The sequence below is a fragment of the Anneissia japonica genome, unplaced genomic scaffold (genome assembly GCF_011630105.1).
Source record: "Anneissia japonica isolate Jap-2015-1 unplaced genomic scaffold, ASM1163010v1 scaffold997_len2565447_cov190, whole genome shotgun sequence".
Lineage (NCBI taxonomy): Eukaryota > Metazoa > Echinodermata > Crinoidea > Comatulida > Comatulidae > Anneissia > Anneissia japonica.
This window is the reverse complement of record NW_022696369.1, coordinates 2,378,937-2,394,615: the sequence shown is the minus strand read 5'-3', so window position 1 is coordinate 2,394,615 and position 15,679 is coordinate 2,378,937. Positions and strand designations below refer to the sequence as shown.

At 31.9% G+C, this 15,679-nt stretch overlaps 1 protein-coding gene across 6 annotated transcripts in view; it reads left to right on the top strand.

Annotated features, from left to right (window-relative positions):
- Positions 1-15,673, top strand: part of LOC117102025 (unconventional myosin-Ib-like) — a 51,277-nt gene extending 35,604 nt beyond the window's left edge. For 2 of the 6 annotated variants that reach the window (XM_033242238.1, XM_033242237.1), the window contains 18 exons: positions 225-431; positions 3,760-3,791; positions 4,713-4,730; positions 6,300-6,365; positions 6,507-6,674; positions 7,385-7,579; positions 7,731-7,901; positions 8,442-8,507; positions 8,740-8,807; positions 8,924-9,140; positions 9,605-9,910; positions 10,137-10,211; positions 10,518-10,649; positions 10,863-10,969; positions 11,777-11,912; positions 12,164-12,316; positions 12,534-12,661; positions 13,055-15,673. In XM_033242238.1, coding sequence (XP_033098129.1) covers positions 225-431; positions 3,760-3,791; positions 4,713-4,730; positions 6,300-6,365; positions 6,507-6,674; positions 7,385-7,579; positions 7,731-7,901; positions 8,442-8,507; positions 8,740-8,807; positions 8,924-9,140; positions 9,605-9,910; positions 10,137-10,211; positions 10,518-10,649; positions 10,863-10,969; positions 11,777-11,912; positions 12,164-12,316; positions 12,534-12,661; positions 13,055-13,175 — 2,366 coding nt within the window. In that variant the 3' untranslated portion in view covers positions 13,176-15,673. Of the gene's footprint in view, positions 1-224; positions 432-3,759; positions 3,792-4,710; positions 4,731-6,299; positions 6,366-6,506; positions 6,675-7,384; positions 7,580-7,730; positions 7,902-8,441; positions 8,508-8,739; positions 8,808-8,923; positions 9,141-9,604; positions 9,911-10,136; positions 10,212-10,517; positions 10,650-10,862; positions 10,970-11,776; positions 11,913-12,163; positions 12,317-12,533; positions 12,662-13,054 lie in introns of all 6 variants that reach the window. The other 4 variants (XM_033242242.1, XM_033242241.1, XM_033242240.1 and 1 more) reach the window with 3 other exon arrangements.
- The last annotated feature ends 6 nt before the right edge of the window (positions 15,674-15,679 follow it).

Here is a 15,679-nt window from a genome sequence, read left to right as displayed (position 1 = left end):
ATACTAGTATTTTATGACGATAATACTGTCTGTTGTGAGCCAAAGAACAATATAATTTAGTATTTGAAAATACTGACATCCGTGCGAATAAGGATAGAAGTATGTCGAATTTGGTTTAAAAAAATTGTTCATTCGTTACCACAAAAAGTGAATCTTAATTATTAGAAAACTTGAAGTAAAATCTACATTATATTGTCAAATTTATGTATCTGTACCTTTTTTAGAAATCTTAGACGTTTGTGAACAACTGGAATGTTTGAAAGAAGATATGATCCATGCATTGACCAAACGTACAATTGGGCAGAAGGGTGAGAAAGTGACAACATCCCTAACTCCAGCGCAAGCGGCCTATGCAAGAGACGCCCTCTGTAAGGCCATCTACGACCGTATGTTCACATGGGCCATCAAGACCATCAACAACAGCATACGGGTATGTATTGGTGTCTTAATATCGCATTGTGTCTTATTGGTCATTCTCTTAGATGCAGAATGCTTTTTTGGACAGTAGAGGGCGGTGCAGTTACCCAGTAGCTTTTTTGGACAGTAGAGGGCGGTGCAGTTACCCAGTAGCTTGGTTTCACATATACCATATTTATTCAAATAAACTCCCCGCTTTGAATAAACCATTGAGGTGTCATTTGGAATAAACACCTTCCTTGAATAAATGCCGCAGGTGTTTGAGTATATATGTATCCATTTTACATTTAAAAACACGCCTCCCTCGAATAAACACCTCCCTTGAATAAACTCCTCAAAAACCCTTCTCAACAATAAATGCCCGAACACGTTTTTTCGAATAAATATTGTAGGCCTAGTTCTAAAGTCATATATTATTTGCTGCCTTTTATATTTTGCTTAAAAATTTTTGCAAGAATGTAATATTGATCAAAATTATGATACAATGCTTTATTTGATTCCATGCTACTGGGAAATAATAGATTGATGCTTCTGTAGATAGGATAACTATTATTATTGTAGAATAATAAATTGAACAATTCAGTAGTTTATCATTTTTTTTTTTATAAAATATTAATTTTATATAAATTTATCATTTTTCCACTTTCCAAAGCTTTAATTACAACTATTTAATGACAGTATTCATACCCATTAGCTTTTTGCTGCAGTGAAAATTATTGGTATTTAACTTATTTTTTAATCAGACAGCATACATTTCTATATTTTATCACAGAAAAACCAACATAATAATCTCCATTAAAGTTTCAAAACCAGTTCCACCAACTGTTAAATAATATTACAAATTGTTTTGCCTAAGCTCATATGCTATTTTTTTTTTTGCAGTGCTTTTGAATATTTTTTTTATGCATATTTTTTATTTCATGGTTAAAAATTTTCCTTTTTTCATGTCTGGATTTTTCTTCACTACAAAAATAGGAGGTGAGAGTTAATACAGTATCTTGTGTTTTGTCATACTTTATATACTACCTATACCATATATATCATAGCTTCATGTTTTGTTGCATCTGTTATATATTTTGTAATATCATTGTGTTTCCATATTATGTGCTGTTTCATTTCTTTATGTGTATATCAAAAATTGTTCAATTTTATCAGATAAACTATTGATTCTTATTTTTAATATACTGTAGATCAATGTAATTTGCTTTTTTGCAGTGGGTTGAAACTAAATTTAATTATGTAGACAAGATAAAGCCATGTTTTTCATATTGAAAATAATTATCATTTACAAATATTGCCTTAAATATATCATAGTTTTGCTAAATTTATACTATATAAAATATATTTTAATATTAATTCTTGTTTTCAATATGTAGCAGAATTTAATTTGCTTTTCGTGCAGTGGGTTGAAACTAACATATATAGCCTTGATAAAGATTTTATATAGAAAAATTATATATGTTTATGGTTCAGTAACCTTTAGTATTAACACAAAGATATCGTTCATTATACATCTTCATAGTGAACATCATATCTTTAACCTTTTGTTCTAAATACTTATTTGTTGCGGGCTCAGTTTCCAAGCACATTTACTTTTAAGTGTGCTTAACTTTTCCATATTTTACAAGAACTTTAGTCCTACTCTGCATTCTTCATCACCATCATTTTTTCCTCAACTTATACTCCTCTGAATTAGTGAACTTTCAGATGTTTTCTTGGCTCATGAGTAGACAAAAAAATCTTGACTTATTAACGAGAAGCTTAATTAGTTAATTATTAATTATAATAATGCACCAATATAGAAATGTAAGTGCCAGTCATTTGCTAATGATAAAAATATAAAAAAATGTATTAATAGTATGAATGTTGATAAGCATTCCACCGTACCAATGATCACAATTTCTTGTAACTTGAAAGGCGGTCCAATGTTATTTGAAACTGATATACCCTGTAAAGACTTGTGAGGTGCACATTATTAGTGGGCATGTAATTTCAACTACATTGAAAACATATTTGATGTGCTGATTATCATTTTTCACGAGTAGTTGTCACGGTGCGCTGGAATACAGCATAATAACATCAGATATATTTCAAAAGCAAACAACTTATATTAACATATTCTAAACATTTTATTTATATTAGACAGTGATAGAAATGTAGATTTCCTTCTTAAATGTTCATTCTCAATTCCCTTTTCATGTGTATTGTTGGTTATTGTATAATATAGTAATGTTCTAATCATCTTTTTCTTAAATCTCATATATTATAATATATTAGTGCCATAGTCATTATTTATTATAATCAGAAATGCTTATGTGTTTTTTTATGTTGTATTAGTGCAAACAATTATTTTTTTCTAGTTTTAAATTATGGTCATGTGGGTCAATGTTTGTATGCTAGGCACTTTAGTAAAATTGCTGTATAATATATTATGTGGTGTGTTTGTGTTTGTTAAAATTTGTATATATATATATGTATATATATATCAACATTGTGTTCACTTGGCGAATGATGTTTCTGTGTTTGCACATTGCAAAACATGGTGTTGTGTTACAGTGCTTTTGTGTTTTTTTTATGTTGTGCAAATCATCACTTTGCTGATAGTGTTCCTGTGTTTAAGGTATATAGCACAACATGACATATGTATGTGTTAGCGCTTTGTTATTTGGTATGTTTGCTTCTACCGTATGTGCAACATCATGCACTTGGTGATTATATTTTATAAAAGTTTGTGCTTTTGTGGTTGCTTGTGTTGTACATCATGGTGATTTTGTGTTTCTGAATGCTGTACAATATGATGCATGATCTAGTGTTGCTATGTGTTGGTTCTCATATGTTTCAGCATATTGTACAACAACATGGTGTGTTGTACAACAGTATGATGCTCTTGTGTTTCTGAATATTGTATAATAACATTTGTGCCCAGTGTTTTTTAATATTATACAGCAACATGGTGTGTTGTTCTGTTGTAAAACAACATGGTGCTTTTGTGTTTCTGAATGTTACACAAGAACTTGGTGCTCTCCGTGTTTCCACGCATACTGTAGTACAAGATGCTGTATGTGTCATGTTGTAATGGTGCTTTTGAATCCTGTATTTCGCTTTTTGTTTACAAAGCTTAAAATAATACTTGTGTTATGTGTGTTGCTCAACATAGTGTCTGTGTTTGATTATGTTACTCAACGTTAAGAATATGACAAACAATATTTTGACATCTCATGAATATTAAGTAGACTGATTTGCATATAAGTTGGTCTAAATTTTAAAAATAGATGTTAACTCTCAGCATTATATAACATAAACTATCCATTGTATTATTTATTTATTTATTTATTCAAAAACAGGAATCTAAAGACAACCCAAAAAGGAGAAAGGTATATTACATATAAAATACATAGAAGTCTTTATTATTATCTCAATTAAAATGTAATATTAACATAATATTCTATAATTTATATATGTATATATAGATATTAACTGCTAATATGAAGCCTATAATTTTATGTAACTTTACTGTAATATCAAGGAATGGTATCTAATCAATGTATAACCAGTTTCTTAAATAATAATTAGTAAAATAAAATTAACAACAGTAAATTTTAGGACACCTAATAATGCATATAAGAATTAACAAATATGTTTACTATTTCAAAATAATTAATAGATTGCAGTTAATTGTAACAATATTATTGATCAAACCTAATTGTTATTGCACAATAATGTGTGTATATCCTATTGATTTAAGTTGTTACCATATGTTTGGTTTGCAAGAAAATACTTTTTTATTCTAATTTTCAATAGAATAGAATAAAGTTGAAATTAAATTATACAATGCAAGCAATTAAAATATTGAAGTCAAAAATGTAAGTTTTATTAGCCCAACACTATCTTTAATTAATTCTTCTTGTGACTAAGTTTATATAGATATTTGTACATTTGCTGATAATGGGAATTACTCAGTAGTCTCTGATTTACATATTTTGATATGCATGTGTATTGGTAAAATGGCATAGAGTATACAAAGGAAAATTAATTATTTTCGAAGAATTTATATGGTGTTTAGTATTAGTACTATAATAATAAATACCTGTATTATATGTATTAAATTTTCATGTAACATTGCTATAATTTACATTTGAATTATACAGTTATTGTAGAATTAATATAATATTATATGCATAATCTTTGGTAGCCTTTTGGTTTATTAGGTTATAAAGTGCCTGGTATGGAATAATAAGGATATATTTAACATTGATATATATTTAATAATATTTTTTTGCAAATTTATTCCCAAGACTTACAGGAAGAAAAAGGTATAAGCTCTGGGAATTGTTCATGAGCATTAGTTACCCCTTTGAGTTTTGTACTGGGTTATTGGTTGTACATGTTGGCCTTTCAGTATCCAAGGTACCCCTATCCTTGCCTTTCTTCATATCTTCCTTACTCCATTACCTTGTTGCCGTCTTCTGATCTCTTCCTTACTCTCATTAATCTCCTTACCCATCCATCTCCTATTATCGTACCCTTTTTCTAATATACCATTGTTCTTTTACCCATGGAATTCAACTGCATTGACCTCTGCAATTTCAGCACTACCTACTGTCCTTGCATTTTTATTGTTAAGCACAGTTTGTGTGCATTGGGGATGAAATATGGAGAGCTTACTAAGGTATATACATACCCCCCTTCCTGCCTTGTTTATGGGGTTCTTATTCATCCTTTTATTGTTACTGGGTTAGATAAAGTAAAAAGTAAACATAATGAAACTTTGTTGAAATGTGGAGTGTACAGACTTGGACATAGAGGAATATTTTAAAGAACATGGCCATTGAATCTGTGCTTGTTCTTGACATTGTTCGGATCATGTAGGAAAGCATTTGTTTGCATCGTGTGATAGATCACTTGATCTCGCTATTATTGGAGTAGGCCTAGCTTCCTCCCGTTCTTGCTGTGTGAGAACGTATCACATGTCCTTGTGTGATAAAACACTTGTTCTCATTGTGAATACATAAGGCATGTGAATGTGTGCATGATCCTCCCAGCATGCTTTACTAAATTGGCACATAATTTGTGATCAACCCAAAGTGAAATAGAGGCTGTGTGTGATAAGAGGACCAGTAACTAGTACAGTACTCACAGTAGCCTGTTAACTTAGACGAATGATTTGCCTATAGCATTCTGAGGTGGTTTCTGTGACTATATAATAATCAACCTGTCTTTCTGTACTATTTGCATGCTGTAGACTGACACTGTAGGCCTACATGTAAAAATAATGATTGTATTACTATTATACTATGTAAGACCTGTGATTATACACACAGCATGGAGGGATAGGAGTAGAGCAGTGGTTTAGATGTTATATTCTAGGGATGTGTATAGAAGTGGGGTGTGGTTGAGAATGGATCTGGGAGGTACATACAAATGGCAGGATTTTTAATCAAGTTTCATCACTTCATAAACTGCATAATGAGGTGTGGCAGTTTATAGCTTCACATAGTTTGATCTTGTAGTTGTCAAACTGCTTGTTGGATTGAGAAGATATCAAAGGAAATTTGGAATGTAAGGTGTAAAGTGGAGCAGTGATTTAAGTAGAATTAAAATTTCTCATTTCAATTATTAACGTTGACAAGCAGTATACCATTGTCTTTGGATCTGATTCTTTAAATAATTTGTTATTTGAGCAATATTTACTTTGGTAATGGAATTGAGGTTATGTACTCGAAGTTGAGTTTGACAAAAATGTGATGAAGGTGATGGTAACAATGGTGGTATTATAGATGGTATGATAAATAAGGATTATTGTTACTATCTATTAAAATATTTTTTTTTTACATATTAAGCAGTTTTTATGTAAATACTAGAATATTTTGTTGTTTTCTTAGGTTCGAGACGGTACTGGTAGGAAAGTGATGGGTGTTCTGGACATCTATGGCTTTGAAATATTTGAGGTTTGTGCATCTAGCTTTGTTTGTGATATTGAAAGATGTTTCTTAGTAATAAAAATAAAAATTCCTACCCAGCAACTAACCCATATGTTTATTTCTGTGCTATTAAAAAAACTTTTAACATTTTCATTGTTTAACTTTCAGGGAAATGGTTTTGAACAATTCATTATCAATTATTGCAATGAAAAACTTCAACAAATCTTCATAGAGTTAACATTAAAGGAGGAACAAGAGGAGTATGTGGTGGAGGGAATTGAATGGACCAATATTGACTTCTTCAACAATATTGCAATATGTGATCTAATAGAAAAGGTAACCAAGCTTGGGATTGTTGTGCCCCTAATTCATGTAACTTTACCTTTATATTTATTTAGCTGGATGGAAACTTTAAAGTTTACATTCTTCTTCCTTTTCTATTGTTATCTGCCCCATTTCAAAATTATTTTGAATAATTTTATTCACATTCAGCTATCAGCAACTTGTAACTTATAAGTGATGCTGTGCTAATAGTCTCAATGCACCATTCCATATTAGAATCTTAGCAATAATATCCAAGCAGTGAGGCTTAGGTGACTAAGCCTTGCCCCTTAATATCATAAGGTCCCACACAATGTAACAGTGTTAGCCCGCCACCCCCCTCCCATTTCAGGTCTCTTGTATATGCCTCTGAAGGCTTGCCGTTTGGAATTGTGTTGGTGATGAGAAAGAATATGTTGTTTGAACAATTCGAACCTAGTACTTACAACATTGGAAGTGTATCATCTTAACCTTCAAATTATACATTTACAGATCACAGTATACATCCACAGAAACTTGGTAATATGAAAAGTGCTTAGTAAAGGATTGTAATTTAAGTTCCTGCTTGAGTTACAACATTTAGTTTGTCAAATAAATTTTCTTGTTTGTTTTTTATTTTTGTATAAATTTAACATGCTTATAAAGCTTGCTGAATGTTTCGAAAATTTTTGGTAAATATTGTCATTAACACTTCTAACAGAAATTCAAAAAATGGTCCTTTGCAGAGTAACTTGGGAATCCTGTCCATGTTGGATGAAGAGTGCTTGCGACCTGGTGATGTCTCAGACCAAACATTTTTAAACAAGATGAACACAACCAAAAGTATCTTAGGGCATCCTCATTACGAGAGTAGGTCAAAGTGCAAATCGGACAAATCAATTGACCATGAATCTTTCAGACTAAAGCATTATGCAGGCAATGTAAGTTCAAGTACAATTTTTTTTCTCACATTTGATTTATGAACTTAATAATCACCCTGAGATGATGTCTCATATAGTAATTGTGTCTATTTTTTGTGAACACTTATCACCAAAATTTAACTCCCTGAAAATGTTATGTATCTTCTGATAGGTAAATTACTGTGTCACTGGATTCATTGATAAGAATAACGACCTGTTATTTCGTGACCTGTCGCAATTGATGTACAAGTGTGACCATCTTCTACTCAAGACACTCTTCCCAGAAGGCAACCCTAAGCATAATTCACAAAAACGACCGCCAACAACAGCATTCCAATTTAAGGTAATTTCTTGTTATGAATTCTATCTTTATTCGATCGACCTTTTGATTTTAATCAAGATTTTTATTTGTAATTTGATAGTGTAATTTTAGTCTATTTCTTCAGCTAGAAATTTTGCTTGTATTTGTGGTAGTAGAAAAGCACTGTGAAATGGGTTAACATGTTAACTGTCAGGGACGCAAATTTACGTCTGACTGGGTTCACTCGGGGCGCCAAGAACATAAGTTCATGTTCACACCTGTCCAACATGCCACTGTTGTGTTGCACATAAACTTGTTGGCAGTGATCGCCAGAACATGAACTCCCACCCTGGAGTTTCAGGAAAGGACCTGAAAGTAATGATCTAAAAATACACTACACTACTGCAGTTGATAGAAATGATTTTCATTATGGTGGCGCCCTTTATGCCTTGGTGTATGGGGTGTTTGAGCAAGGTAAAAAGGCTTGGCAGTGTAAGGAGAAAGTGAGATGAATATACATTTCTAACTTTCATGTTAATTCAAACATTACAGTATTTATTATTATATTGCTCCTCTTTTCAGTCGTCTATAGCAGAGTTAATGAAAAATTTACTAACCAAAGACCCCAACTACATCAGATGTATCAAGGTGAAGAAATTATTTTTTTTATATTAGTACATATACAGTAGTCAGTAAACAAAACAATTGATAAATTCGTACATTAAATTACAAAACAGTTAACTAAAATGCATTATAAAGGGTACAGTCAACATATTTGTGTTGAGTACAAGTGTGTTTGTCTTTTGGACTTTTGATTAAACTGCTGATAAACATTAAAAAATATAAAACAATCCAAATTATCATTCTTGTTATTTTTCAGCCTAATGACGATAAAGCTCCGAATGATTTCAATGAGGCTCTTGTAAGGCATCAAGTCCGATATCTAGGGTAAGTTTGTTTTTATATTTCAGGTCACATGATCTTGTTTAATAAAAGAATTTTCTATGTAAAATATCTTCTAGTTCATTCTTTTCCTGATTTTCTGTGGTTTTTTCTACTAATAGTTTAATGGAGAATGTACGAGTAAGGAGGGCAGGCTATGCTTTTAGGCAGTTGTATGAACTGTGCCTGACACGATACAAGATGCTTTGTCCAAAGACGTGGCCGAATTGGAAAGGTGCTGCCAAGGACGGAATGGTCCAACTCTTAACGCACCTCGGATACAAGAAGGAGGAGTATGCATATGGACGCACTAAAATCTTCATCAGAAATCCAAGGACAGTAAGTTAATTGTTTTGCAAATTTTTTTGGTGATTCCAGTCCATACATTGATTACACCCTCTCACCCGCCGTTTAACTATTATATTAATTGGCTAGAAATTATTTTTTGAACCATTGGCCTTAAATTCCACAGCTCTGTTATGAACACATTTTCATTATTCAAATTTTATAGATCTACCTTGAGTGTGAATTGAATCCTTGACTGAGGAATATACAGCTACCAATCTGTGTCTAACTTAGTGTATAGGTTGTGTTTTATTATCATAATCATCTATAATTATAAAATAATTGAAGCATCCACCCCAGTGTACCATATAAAAATACTTTACACCATGCTGTCTTCCTCATTTTCTTTTTCACCATCAATGACAGTTAATGTTAAAATATCTACTCCTTGAATTCCAAAATATTGGTTAAGAATATATATATATACATATATATATATATATCTGTTTTTATTTAAGCTTTTTGACTTGGAGCAACGTCGTCACTTACGCATGCACTACCTTGCCACGTTAATACAAAAGATTTACAAAGGCTGGAGGGATCGCACAAAGTACCAGAAGATGCGACAGAGCGTGACCCTGATAGCTGCACAATACAAGGGCTACAAAGCCAAGTCAAAGTACCAGAAGATGCGACTATCATGCATCTTGATCACTTCCTTGTGGCGTGGATACCTTGCGCGGAAGGAATACAAACGTTTGCGGTATGAAGCCAAGTGTATGTGGGCTGTAGGAATCATCAAGAAGTTTTTCATTGGCTGGCGGGTAACTCTATATGTTTATTTTATAAACAATATATTACTACATATATTGGTGTTAATTGAATATAGTTAAATTTTTTATATCAGGTCATTTTTAAAGATGAATAGAATTTAATGATTTTAGCTATTTATAATTAAAAACATCAAAAATCATTGTTTCACATATTTTTTTGTTTATGGACAGGAGATAATTTTGTTGCTAATATTTGATATGGTTTTGGCCAATATAGGTACGAAAGGAATACAGGAAATTATTCCGTTCCAACGCAGCACCAAAGATCATTGCTTTCATGAGACGATATGTGGTATGTAATGATGGATTTTTTTATATTATATTTTCAGTAATATTTTTTTTAAAGTAAATGAAAGAAATAATTAATTGCATACTATAATTACTGAAATTTGTAACCTTTGATGATCAACTACCGTATTTATTCAAGGGAGGCATTTATTTAACTCTTCATGGCATTTATTCGAGGGAGGCATTTATTGCAGATAAGGAGGGAGTGCCTATTCGATGGGGACGCTTATACATAACAGGATGCTTATTCAAATAAATACGGTATATGTAATTTTACAAAATGTCCCTTTATCATGTTTTTTTTCCCCAGATTTCCAAGTACTTGCTTAAACTGAAAACACAGCTGCCTACCATGTCTCCCCTTGACAGGAACTGGCCACCATGTTCACCCATGCATAAGTCCACACATTCCAAACTCAAAGATATTTTCCGACGATGGAGGGTAAGATAATATTATTATAGTATTATAATATTTTATGTTTGTGCTATTTATATAATTAAATGTGTTTTTTATTACATCATATTGTCTTGTACATTTTTAAAATGTTAACAGAAAATATTAATATTTTCAGTAAGTGAAACATAATTAAATGTGAAAAAATAAAGAAACATCAAACAATATTACATTGTTGTCATATCTTGCTTTTTAACATAGGCAACGATGTACCGTATTCAAATTGACGAACCAAGACGAGAAGTTCTCGGGACAAAGGTCACAGCCAGTGACCTATTCAAAGAGAAGAAATCAAGTTATCCAGCCTCGTAAGTCACATTTCAATTTAAAGAAATATAATAATTCATACATTAGTATACTCCCCAGGGATCGGAGGAGGTTGCACGTTGTGTTGATTGATGCTTTATCCAATGACCAGGGAAAATAGAGCCTTGAGAAGTTTTCTGGATATGTGCACTGAATCCGACAACATTTTTCCATTCTCAATTTTTCTGTCTTTTCCCAAAATACAGTATAGTTCAGGGGTTCTGAACTGGCGGCCTGCGGGCCATCTCAGGCCTGTGAGTGTGTGTTGTGCAGCCCGCGAGTTAGGATTGGGCCTAGATTTCTAACCTTAATAATTTTGCATTCTGTTTTGCCAACTAGGCCACAAATTGTAGCGATCTAATCAATTAAATCGAAAGAACTATCACAGCAAACAGCAAAGAAAAGAATTAACACGCAAACTTTTGTTCTCTCACACAGTAGTGCAGGCCTGCTGTGGAATGTAACGTTCCATACGGCTCTGTGCAGTTCTTTATTCAGTATATAGAACATTATTGTTGAAAGGTTTTTGCTCACACTTTCAGTCAAGATGGCCTGTATGAGCGTCTAGCGGCTTATTTAAAAAATGTCTAGTTAGGGTGGGGGACATCCCCCTCACTAACCCTCCCCTAGCTCGCACCTGTGGCTCTCAGGTGGCTCTATGCTTCAAAGTACACCTCTTCCAGTGGCCCTTAAAATTTATTTAATGAACAATTTTGGGCCTTTTGCGATATAGTTGAGAACCCCTGGTATAGTTGAACATTATTGTCAATAGATTGATTGATTGATTCCTAAACTTTCCTATTTTATAGAGTACCCGTGCAATTCCGTGGTGACTACGTGCGGTTACGAATCAACACCAAATATAGCAAGCTGGCTGTGCAAACTAATGACCAGAAGATAATTTTCGCCGATGTTGTTGATAAAGTTAACAGAAACAATGGAAAGGTAGAAGGATAAGCTCATAATATGCATAGCTTGCTCTTTTTCTATAAATGAATAGTCACAATACATGAAAACCTACCTGCCGACCAAATTATCCAATTTTTTTCTTTTAAATAGATCACTCCTAAACAATTATGGAATTGTCTTTTAATGTAACAGAAATTTATTTTTCAATTAATCAGCCCTGTAATTAAAAATTCACTGATCATTAATAATTTGTTTCTTTTTGTTTGGAACATTTGTCTATTTTGTAGATCACGCACACGCTTCTGGTTCTTAGTTCCAAGTCATTCCTTGTGATGGACCAAAAGTCGCTCCTTACCAAATATCGTATTCCCCTCACTGAGATCACAAGCATTACGTGTAGTCCCTACAGCGATGGTGTTTTCGTTGTCCATGTAACCAAGGCAAGTACTATTATTTAATTTTGTTTTAGAATCTTCAAATGTCATACTATCTGTCTTATTGGAAGTCAATCAGAAATGTTTCATCAAACATTGTCTGATCTGACATGTAGAAATTGCAATAGTGAAATAAGAGCAAGGATTGAATCAGGACTACCAGTCTAGCACTAAAGATATATACCGCCACTCTTGATTATCGTGATCCCTTGTTTTTTTTCAGGGTGGAGAGTTTACCAAGAAAGGTGACTTTGTTTTCATTTCGCTGAATGTTATAGAAATTCTGACTCGGTTTAGTCGCGCTGTGCAAATGGAAACCAACAAAGAGAATGTCATTAAGATAGCTGACAGGTAGGATTTTGACTACTGTACATGATTACTTGTCAGTTGATATTTTAAATGTAAAATGTCAAATATCTAATCTATGCAGATTGACAGACTGATTAAAATATTGACAGAGAAAATCACTTAGAGTGGTTAATGTTTGCAGTGAACAAATTTTATAAACTTCATATGAATTGGCTTGTTCATATTGACTGTTGACTTGTTGGCCCTTGAACTGTTGGGCAGATTGAACTTTTGACCTATTAGGACTGTTAACCTCTTACTGGCCTGTTGCAAGTCAATCTGCCAAGACTGGTGACCAGTTGACCTGATTATACCATTTTAACATTTATTTTGCCTGTTGACCATATTTTCCTCGTGGTTTCTAACTTCAATTTTGTTTTCGCTTTCCATTCAAAGGTTCAGTCTTGATTTCAATGGTAGCAGCATTCAAGCAACAATCTGCACCAAAAACATTCACGAAATTAACCCAGCCCCACAATGCAAAAGAAAAGGTAAACGCTTAGACATTATGGCTTGACAACATCTACCAAATCATCAAGTCGTTAGCCGAGCGTATAATCAGTCCAAAGTATTATATTTTTGAAAATTATTAGCAAGAATAATATATGTGATTTTTTTTAAATAAAAATTATTGTTAATACAATGATTGGAGTAGAAATAGAACTGATATCTTACACTGTGTTTGTTGTCTCACATAGTTTTGTTGTACCTTAGATTCCTGTAATTATTACTGGTAATCATATAATCAGGATTTTTAAGACGTCAATCATGGCATAATTGTCAATCGCAAATTAAGTGACATATTATTATTGATATGGTAATCAATAGCATATAACAGTTTGATTGTTCACTGAAATTTATGAAAGAAAGATATTTCATTGAACAATATTAAAGCTTCGTTGTATATAAAATTATGAAGCTTGTTAGATTTTTTTTAGTGTTAAATTTAACCAGGCTTGTTGTGTGTTAATAAGAGACAATACTAACAAATGAAGTATTTTTAAACTCCATACTAATAGATTATAATGAGAATGTTGTATTACTTTTACCAGCAGATTTGGAATTGGTCATATAGTAAACTAATTTGTTATTAATTTATGTTTGATATCTGAATATTTTATAATAAAAAAGATATGAGTTGTCAGGAAAACTATGACACCCACAAAAGTATATTATTCAAAATATGATTATATACAGAAATAATTATTTAGGCTGGTATTGTACTAGCTATCGTTTTTGTGGTATGTGAATCAAGCAAATTTATATATCAGTAAAATATATGTACAAGTTTGCGAAGTCTTTCCTTGATTTTTGTTAAATAACTAATTGGTGCTGGGGCTTTTGGCCTACAGTATAATATTTGTTTGAATTATGTTGTTTGGTAACTCAGAGTTAAAATTGATGGATGTATTCCAAAATCTAAAAAATGTTATCAGAATTTATTCAATAAGTAATTGTTGAGTTTTTTTTTTTTTTTTTGAGGTATGGTCATATTACAGGCAATATTTGAAAACTTACAAAGCTTTGTGTTTTGTTTATACATCCATAGAAATTTGCATAATGAATTTTAGTTCATTCCAACAAATTAGACAACACATAAACAAGGAACACACATTCCAGTAATCTTCCATGCATGAACTATGACCCTTCCATTTCCATATACATACAGAAAAATCAAAGGGACATTCCACACAATTATATTCTCAGTAGTTTGAAGTTGTTTTGTTTACCCTGTAATATGGAATGAGGCTTAAATTTCAGCTGTTTGTTTCTGTTTTTATATTGATTTTCCTTTTGAAAAGCTAAGTTGTAAATAAATTGTTTTTATTCAAATGACAAGTGATGGAACTTACAAATACAATGATTGGATGGAATTAATTATGAAAAAAAATTGAAACATGAACAATTTGAAAGTAATTCTTTTTTGTATTCAAATATATCCTTCATTTTGAAAAGTTTGTAATATTGACTCTTAAAGAAAACAGATATTATGATCATAATAATTTCTCCAAGTTATGTAATTTTCATTTCAGCACAATTTCGTCTGACACCATTATTGATTTAGTTGAGTAATTATTCAGCAACTTGCATAATATACTCTTAATTATTCATATGAATATTCATGATAATGAATATTCAAAGAGTATAGAATTGCAAGAGGTCTAACTGCCTTCATTTTGTATACAAACAATGAAACATTGAAAAAAGGAATACCACAAGATAGGGGCACCTTATTAGAATTTAAATAGAATTTGCTCGAAATTCATCATTTGTAGGACACATGCCCCTTCGTGGTAGCACTTTTTGAAATACGATTATGTTGCAATGAAACCACGTCAGTTCTATACTCTTTGGCATAATATTCATATTCACCTCACATAGTTTACCTTGGCTGATAAATTAGTTTGTACAGTAATTGATTTATTGTAAATATTCATGATGCTTTTGTAATGAATATTCATAATTCATATCATGTAATTACTTACTCATGAGCCCCTCGTTTTGGGTGAAGGACAGAAAAGTTTTGTCTTGAAATCTTGGTTATAAAAGAAGTAGGCCAAATCGGAATCAGGTATACATATGAAAAATACATATTTCTCTCAGATCCTCATATCAGTTTATATGATTTGTGATCTAAATGAGGTTAGCTGTAATACAAAACCATGTATAGCAGTGATGAGTTTTATTCCTCTGCGCTGTACATTGACAAATGACTGTAACGTTACATAACTATGTAGTAACATTTTGTATCACCTTTTCCAAAGGAAAAATGTCAGGAAAAAGTATTGGTACAGTATTGTGAGATGAATTACAATCAATTCTCATTTGGTATTTAAGCTCTCTTAAACTTTGCTGCTGTCTTCTAGTTTGTTTGGTTGACTTATACATAATCTTAAAGTAGTACTATTAATATTCATTTCACAAACTATAGCAATTTTTTTTATCTCCGAGTTCTTCTAATTTGCATAAATTTGTTTATTGGTGATACTGATGCTTTAAATTTCCCATAATATATAATAT